This window comes from Orycteropus afer, unplaced genomic scaffold (assembly GCF_000298275.1).
Source record: "Orycteropus afer afer isolate SDZICR_OR568_19922 unplaced genomic scaffold, OryAfe1.0 scaffold00153, whole genome shotgun sequence".
NCBI lineage: Eukaryota > Metazoa > Chordata > Mammalia > Tubulidentata > Orycteropodidae > Orycteropus > Orycteropus afer.
In genome coordinates, this window is record NW_006921740.1 from 3808896 (window position 1) to 3818376 (window position 9481).

Sequence of the window (9481 nt, forward strand, 5' to 3'; positions counted from 1 at the left end):
TTGTACTTTTTGGCTTTAAGCTTCTCAGCAATTTCCCTGCTTTCTCTCATGTTGTATAATATGAAACAGTTAAAAAAAAAACTCAAAATTTATATATATATAAAGTAGTAATGCACTGGGAGCGCCTGAGACTTAAATGAATGCAATTATTTATAAATCAACTGATCATTTTGTAACATCTCTAATTCTGATTTGTGAAGTCAGATTTTCTAATTCCGTTTTTGTTTAAGCAAAAACAGTACTTCTACAAAAGGTCAGAATAATCTTAGTTCACAAACTGCATACTGATATTGTAAGTTTTTTCTACCTTGCTAATATATCTAAATTCTTAAGGCAAGGGCTTTTGGAAATGATCTATATACAATTACATTACATACATTTACCTTTTTGCTTTGTCCTTGTCATCTTCTTCCACCAAACCATCAAAAATACTACTGTCATCTCTAAAAAAGAAAAAAAGTGAACAGAGAAAACAGGTGCAGACTGATTAAGCAACAACAATAGTAAAATGACACGTGAAGCAAATCTGTTATTGCCAGGATTTTTTTAAAGTTAACAGCACTGATTCAAAGTCAGTAATTACTAACTTGGTTACTAATAAATATTAGAAAATCAAATTAAATAAAAATAAGTATGTTTATTTACATTTTTAAGAGTTTATTTACATACATGAATTTGTACTGTATTTACTTAGCTACACTACTCAGAAGGCAGGTTGGGCAATCTACTTCCATAGTGATACTGCCTCGTAAACCCAAGGAGGGGTCGCTGTGAGTCAGGTCTGACTCGATGGCACATAACAACAACACAACATCCTATGAATAAAATATGCTAAGAATTTAATTTAAACAGATGCTAAATATCATTTCTAACTTTAAGTAATCAATTACCTAATAGAAAGTCCGTGTATTTGGCATTACATAAAATCATTCACTTGAAATTATTTTTACTAATTATAATAGCATAGTTTTAAACATTTCCTGAGACATATGCTTTATAAAACTACAATAATAAAAATCACAGTATCTAGCATATTAACTTGTATTTATACATTTTCATTTCTTTGATGATTCATTTGACAAATGTTTACTAGCAACTATGTGCCAGGCTCTATTCTAGATGTGGTTACAGAGCAGTGAACAAGACATATACGTCCCTGCTCTCTTGCAGCTTATTTTCTAGTGGAGAGAAAGAAAAACAAACAAACAAACAGGAAAATGTGTGATATGTCATATTTCTTGAAAAGGAGTACTATATTTTTATGCAAGTAACGTGCATAATACAGTTTTTGCAAACTTCACAACTCCATTGTGCATGAGTTTCCAACACACAGTATATGCCTGTGTGCATTATTACTGTGGGCACACTATGTGAACATATGGTAATGTTTTTAGTTACTGGGTGATTACTTTAGACTGAGAGGTCAAGGAAGGATCTGTTGAAGTTGGGACTTATGAACTGAAATCTAAGTGAAAGGAAGGGGCTAGCCATGGGAAGATCAATGGAAAGAGTATTTTTAACAAATGAAATCAAGAGCCCTGGTGGCTGACCCCTTAACATAAGGAATAATATTAAAGAATTTCAAGAAATTTATAAAGTTTGACATGAATCCACTATTCACTTCTTTAGTCACACCTTTCTACGGCCTTACAAAGTTCCCACTGGATGTGTTACTGAGATCACCTATAAATTTTTATCACACGGGTTTGTAACTGGAGGGCATATGTGGATTTTCGGGATTCCACATATACCTTGAATTCATGAAAAATTCTTTATATATGAATTTTTACAAAGAGAGTGTAACTTTCACGATATTCAGAGAGATCAGAAACTAATATTAAGAACTTTATTGTCATAAAGAACTTTATTGCCATCCTTAGATGTCCTCTTGTCTAGAATGGGAAAGAACCGTAATGCCTAAACCATATCTAATCTCTCAGGGGCAGTGAAGAAATATCCTTTCCGAGGTGGAGATTACTTATAGATCCCACCTGTTACTACTATATAGCCCAAAGCTATTGGTAGTGGTATAGGCAGGCCTCTGTGAGAAAACTACTTGGTCCTCAGGTATTAAGATATGGTAGATTATATATCTTCATTGTTTAGCTATTTGAAAAAGGAAGAGAGCTGCTTATACATGTCAGAATTCACTTCTGTGTACAGCTCTAGCTGCAAAACTCATAGCTATGGAAGAATCGCACAGTAATTGTAGTATCAGACAGATGAGAATTCCAACATAGTCAAAATTCCTCCTCAACACTTACTAGCTGTGTGACCTTAAACGAATTATTTAATTTCTCTGATCTTCAGTTTCCTCATCTGTAAAACTTCACGGAATTATTGCAATTTTAAATGAAGTAACATAAAAGGCATTCTGAATATTACCTGTTTAAATTAGAGTAGGTGCTTAAAAAATGTTATTGAACTTTATCAAATCTAAGACACTACTGATTATATACTCAGTTATTTTATGTGCCACTAAGAAAAAAATGCTACCAATTAAACTATGATAAGTCAATTTTAAGATGCATCCCAATTTCAGAGATGTTAACAAAACAAAAAGTCTTTGAATCAAAGAAAGAGGTTTAACCTTTCCCCAAGATTAAGATTTAAAATGAAAAATTTTAATGAAATCGTAATGACAGTAATTCTTATAAATCACAAATGCTAAGATGCTTGAGGGATGGAGTTAGGACACAAAAGATAAAGAGAAAAAAGATAAGAAAACAAGATAGAAGACCTTAGAAGGTACCTAGGAAACACTTGGAATTGTCACAAAGTTTTTTCAGAGTAGCTCTGACCAAATCACACGAAACTGCAGCGCAAGACCCATTTACAACACTGCTGACTAGTTCTCGATAACACTGACGCATGTATTACTATTACACTCTGTTCAGTACTGAAATCGAGCCTAATAGTAATCATGTTTAAGCATGAAACTCCTTTCAGCTTGATACAGACCATTACTTTACTAGTGAATTTTAAAATAGTTTTAAATAATTCAAAATAAACAGTCTCTAAAAACATACCTGTCAACAATCGAGCTCATTTTACTACAGCTTACGGTAAACAACATAACATAATACGTTTTCGTCTTGTGGTAGACATTTGTACTTCTCCTTGGGTGAAAAGAAAAATAAATGGCCATTAGTTTTCTAAAAAATTACTTCTACAAAGTTATCTTGAGAAATACTATATGTCATCACAGAGCCTTCAAAATCTTTTTTATTTTTATTTATACAAAAGGATGAAACATTCTTTTCAAGAAAATACCTTTGGCTGGGGCACAATGAGGCTTTTCTTTTCCTTCTAAGAAAGAACTATAGAAAAAAAATTCAGGTTCATAATTCACTTCCTTGTTGTTGTTGTTGCTGTTATGTGCTGCTGAGTCAGATCCGACTCATAGCGACCCCCCTACTTGGGTTTCCAAGGCACTATTGCTACAGAAGTAGATTGTCCCACCTTCCTTCTGAGGAGTGGCTGGTGGGTTTGAACCGCCAGCCTTCTTTCTACTTAGCAGTCAAGTGCCTTAGGCACTATTCTACCAGAGCTCCCACTTGCTATGATAAGATAATTAAAATGGAAAAATAAATACTCTTCATATTCAGTATATACATTATGACTAAACTTGTTGCCATGGAGTTGATTCCAACTCATATAGACACTACAGGGCAGAGTAGAACCGTCCCATAGAGTTTCCAAGGCTGTAAGTTTTTACAGAAGCAGGCTGCCACATCTTTCTCCTGCAGAGTGGCTGGTGGGTTTGAACTGCCAACCTTCTGGTTAGCAGCTGAGTGCTTAACCACTAAATAACTATAAAAAGGCTGTAATAACACTGTCTAATTAGCAGTGTGTCACCCAGACAATAAACATTTGTTGAAAGCCTATTTTCTGGCAGACAGTATTGTTAGGCTTCGGGGATATAAGGATGAAAGACACAGTCCCTGTAGGCAAAAATTAGCAATTGAGAAGGGAAACAGATATTTAAATCATTATAGTAAGAGGCATAATGAAGTATTTATTGTATAATGGCATCACAAGGAAAGGAACAAGTAAGTGTACCCATGGGAATCAGAGAGAGGAGACAGAGGAAATAACTCTTGATGACAATGAGTTTGTCAGCTGGTCTTGTTGTTGTTGTTATGCGCCATCGAGTCAGACTCAACTCACAGCAACCCCTCCTTGGGTTTCTGAGGCAGTATCACTACGAAAGTAGATTGCCCCATCTTCCTTCCAAGGAGTGGCTGGTGGGTTTGAACCGCCTGCCTTCTGGTTAGCAGTCAAGTGCCTTAGCCACTACGCTATCAGAGTCAGCTGGTCTAGAACCTTGTTACTGAAAATGTGGTCTAGAGACCAGCAGGATCAATCAACAATATCTGAAAGTTCGTGAAAAGGCAGAATCTTGTGCCCCATCCTAGATTGACAACATCAGAATCAACATTTGAATAAGAACCCCATGTGATCTGTATGACTATTTCTGTTTGAGAAGCAATAGATAAGAGGATCAGAGGAGGCAATACTGGAAAAGACTCTAAGCCTCAGGAACAGTAACTTGCAAAAGCACAGGACTTCATGAGATGACAGAGCATCATACTTGAGAAACTCAAGTGGCTCAGTATTTTCTCTAAGAGAAAAATATAGGCATAATATAGTTTAAAGTTTTAATTACTAGAGCAAGAAGTGAGAAATGGAGTGGTAGAGATGAAGGTAAAAACAGTATTAAAAAAGAATCTCATACACACATGAAGGTATTACAACTTACTGGTTTAAAACTAATTCACAGGCCTAACATTGATCTCTCCCTATCCTATATAATCTTTCTAGACATACAAGCCAGGTGAGCCATGTGAAAGATATTATGTCCTATAATCATAGATTAAATACTAAACAACCACCTTAATTCTATTAAAAATCCTCAGTCTTGAGGTATAAAAGATTCTCCACCATTATTTCTTTAATATTTAGAAAATAACAAATTAATGTATGATTCTAACTAAATAAGAAAAGATTAAAGGCGTTCTAAAACATTAGATTCTAAAAACTTCTATCACTGCTTTCAAGTGTACTGTCCTCAGAAGAAAAAAATAACCCTGCATAAATGTGCTGCATTGGCAGTGTGGTTATGGCTGCAGAAGCAGGGCTGTTAAAGGCTAAGAGCTGTTAAAGGAAAATGAGTGGAGGAGTCAAAGATAAAATAAAAAGGACTAACACCAGGATAAAATACTAGGATTTTAAGTGTCTGTCACAACAAAGAGATGGAACACAGAATTACAGAATTTTAGTTAGAAGAAACTTGAAATATCACCTAAGCACAACTTTTTGGTTCAGCAAACATGTTCATTATTAGGGTAACAACAGGTGGGGTCTATCACTGGGACAAAAAGAAGAACGTCAAGCTAATAGAGCCAATCTGAGTGAATTGAAAAGAAAATAAGTTTCAGTTTAAATTTAAAAAGCTAGTTCTAAGACTTGTATTATACCCACATAAACCAAAAAACAAACCCCCTTCCAATGAGTCAGATCCAACTCATAGCAGCCGCTCCTTGGGTTTCTGAGGCAATATCACTACGCAAGTAGATTGCCCAACCTTCCCTCCGAGGAGTGACTGGTGGGTTTGAACCGCCAGCCTTCTGGTTAGCAATCAAGTGCCTTAGGCAGTATACCACCAGAGCTCCTTTATACCCATATATACTTGTTTAATTATAGAAATAGAGCCAACAAAGGGGAAAAAAAAAGGACTCAAGAATTTAGGCCTTGCTAACTACAAGAAGAGTGAATTCAAAATGATTGAGAAGACAAGAGACTGATGCTTCATTACGCTATTTTGTATGGTTGTTAATGATGTTGTTGTTAGTTATGTGCCATCAAGTCAGACCCGACTCAGAAAGACCCCCCGTTGGGTTTCCGAGGCAGTATCACGATGGAAGTAGACTGCCCAACCTTCCTTCCAAGGAGTGGCTGGTGGGTTTGAACTGCCAGCCTTCCAAAAAGTATTTGCTGTCCAGCTGTGGTAGTTATATTTGTGTGTCAACTTGGTTGGGCCTGGTTGAGTGACTGGGCAGCTGGTGGTAGTTATTCCCCATGATGAGACTGGCAATCAACTCCATGGTGGGATCTACCACAAGCAACTGAGTAGCTGCCTTTGGGATGTGGTCTGCTTCCTGTATATAAGGAGAAGCTTTGGGAATGGTCTCTAGACTATGGCACGCTTGGACCCTGCATGTAGCTGTGTCATTGCTCAGCAGCCTGCTATGCTCTGCCGACCTTGGGACTTACAATGGACTTAAGTTAATGGCCTGCCATGTGGTTCGGTAACATTGGGACTGTGCCTTGTTACTTGTCAACCTTGGGGCTTCTCAGCCTCAGCAGCCAGCAGCTGTCTGAGTGAAGAAACGCCTCTAGCTCCAGTGGGCCAGGAGCAAGAGGCAGAGCTAGACCCCAAGGTTGAGGGGTTTTCACCCAGCCCCTGGAGCCCGGCACTTTGAACTTGGACCTAAAGCCTCCAAATTGTAAGAATAAACTCCTGTTTGTTAAGACCATCCCATTTGTGGTATATTTCTTGTCAGAGTGGCACTAGGTAAGCAGAACACCAGCTAAATGAACATAAGACTATACCTGTAACAGTCTAGCCCAAGATCTACTGTTACAGCCAATTGACATGACTGATATATGTGTGTATGTGAAAATATACACAACAAAACATACACTCATTCAATAATTTCCACATGGACAATTCAGTTGACACTGGCTATATTCTTCAAGTTGTGCCACCTTTCTTGTTATCATTTTCCAAATTATGTCACTATCATTAACATAAATTCACTGCCCCCTCAGCTACTCACCTAACCTTTTGAGTTACTGTTGTCAATTTGATCACATAAAGATAATTCCTTAAAAGAGTACAATATTCAAAGCAAACATTCCTAACTAATTAAGCTAAACTATTGTCTGGAGTCCTAGGGTGGCACAAATGGTTAAGTGCTTGAGTACTTGCCAAAAGTTTGGTGGCTAGAACCTATCTAGAGGCACCTTGAAAGACAGGCCTGGTGATACACTTCCCTAAGGTCACAGCTTTGAAAACCATATGGAGCAACTGTATCCTGTATATATGGATCGCCATAAGTCAGAATCTACTCAACAGCCCCCAAAACAACAACATTGTTCAGTTTAAACATGACTTCAGGGAACAGATAAACTATATTTAACGAAGAAGTAAAGAAAGAAGTGAAGTAGTCCTGAGTACCCTAGAGCAATTATTTGAAGATGATTCTCCTTACTTCCAAATGTTGCCAACCTCCTTCAGGTACTGCCCTATTTTTCCGCTCTCTTTTACAGGAAAATTGCTTATTAGGTATAACTGCTATTTCAAATTTTTATTTCTACTGTCTCATAAACTTTAGTGTTTATTTTCACCAATGCACATATGTATGAAAGAAGCTCTAGTAGCACAGTAGTTAAAACATTTGGCTGCTAACCAAAAGGTTAACAGCCACTCCATGGGAGAAGGTTGAGGAAGTCAGCTTCCATAAAGATTTACAGTCTTGGAAACCCTGTGGTGCAGTTCTACTCTGTCCTATAGGATTGTCATGAGTCAGAATCAACTGGATGGCAGTGGGAATCCATGTACGAAGTTTAGAGTTCAGTTTTACAAACGTTGTTAAAAAAATAGATGTCCTTTCACCTCCATTTGTCATTTTCAACTACTTTAATCTCTTTATCTGTTTCTTTTGTTAAGTTTTCTAAATACTTACTAACAATTCAGCCTCAAACTCTTCCTGTCTAAATCTAGTCTCAAGATTTTAAAATACATTACTTATTCATCTCTTGTAGTTGTTTCTCTTGAAACCTTCTGACCTATTCCTATTGGAGCTGGCTGTTCTCTAGACTTGCTGCACAGCTGTCATCTTGGAATCACTATTTACCATCACACCATCATCCTTGTGATTCACTCCCTGGATCTCTAGTTGAGCTGCATTTGCTTTATCTCGGATCTTTTGGCTTCATCTTTTTATTTTTGTTGAGTACTGTCTTGGTTCTCTAGTGCTGCTATAACAGAAATACCACAAGTAGATGGCTTTAACAAATATAAATTTATCTTTTACAGTTTAGGAGGCTAGAAGTCCAAATTCAGAGTGCCAGCTCCAGGGGCTGGGTGAAGGTCCCTCGACCTTGGGCTTCAGCTCTGCCTTTTGTTCTGGGCCCACGGGAGCTGGAGGCTTCCTCTGACTCATGTGGCTATCGGATGCTGAAGCTGACGAACCCAAGATCGGTAGGTAAAATGGCACAATCCCAAGATCAGCAGGCAACATGGCATGCAACATGGCAGGCCACTGGTTCAATCCCAGGAACAATCTCAAGATCAGCATGCAACATGTCCAGGAACTGGAGATAAAGACTCGGCCAAACACAGGATCCAAAATGTGTCAAAAAGCTAGAGACCTTTCTTAATGCTTTCCACATATACTGGAAGCAGGCCACATCCCAAAGGCAACTCCCCTTCAATTGATTAAGTGCTCACACCAGATTCCACCATGGGGGTGATTACAATCTCAGCATGGGGAATAACTACATCCAGCTGTCTAGCCACTCAAAACCATGGTCCAGCCAAGTTGACGCACAACCGTAACTACCACAAGCACTTAGTGGCACAGTAGTTAAATGCTCAGTTGTTAAACAAAAGGTAAGCAGTTCAAATCCACCAGCTGCTCCATGAGAGAAAGATATAGTAGACTGCTTCTGTAAAGATTACAGCCTAGGAAATCCTATGGGGCAGTTCTACTCTGTCCAACAGGGTTGCTGTAAGTCAGAACTGACTTAATGAGAACCAGTTTTGTGTTTTTATTTTTCACCTCCTCCAATAACTTCCCAAAAAAGAGGGCATAGCAGGTACATATTTTTGAGATCTCACAAGTCTGAAACTATCATTAAACAACAACAAAAAAACCCCCCCAAAACTCACTGCCACTAAGTCAATTCTGACTCAGCAACCTCCATTCGGTTTCCAAGGCTATGAATTTTTACAGAAGCAGAATGCCCCATCTTTCTTTTACAGAGAAGCTGTTGGGTTCAAACCATGGACCTTTTGGTTAGCAGCCAAATATCTAAACCACTATAGCACCAGAGCTCCCTTCTAATGAAACTGTCATTAGTCTATACTTAACTATAGTTTAGCTAAATGCTGAATACTATCAATTACTTCTCCTTCAGAACTGTGAAGGCTCCATTTTTTTCTAGCTTCCAGTGTCAAGAGTTCAAAGCCATTCTGATTCCTGATCCTGTATATAAAAAAACAAAAACGAAACCCACTGCCACTGAGTTGATTTCACCTTACAGTGACCCCCATAGTATTCCCAAGGCTGTGAATCTTTATGGAAGATTACCTCATCTTTCTCCCATGGAGCAGCTGGTGGGTTTGAAGCATCAACCTTCTGGTTAGCAGCCAAAATGTCTTATACACTATGCTACCAGAGCTCCTGTTTTG

The 9481-nt window shown here is 37.9% G+C and overlaps 1 protein-coding gene across 1 annotated transcript in view; it reads right to left on the reverse strand.

Annotated features, from left to right (window-relative positions):
- The window catches only part of CLOCK (clock circadian regulator), a 76364-nt gene extending 73288 nt beyond the window's left edge, over positions 1-3076 (reverse strand). The window contains exons 1-2 of the mRNA XM_042781700.1: positions 3030-3076; positions 384-443 (exon numbers count right to left, since the gene is read on the reverse strand). Coding sequence (XP_042637634.1) covers positions 384-443; positions 3030-3076 — 107 coding nt within the window. The remainder of the gene's footprint in view (positions 1-383; positions 444-3029) is intronic.
- Positions 3077-9481: the final 6405 nt, after the last annotated feature.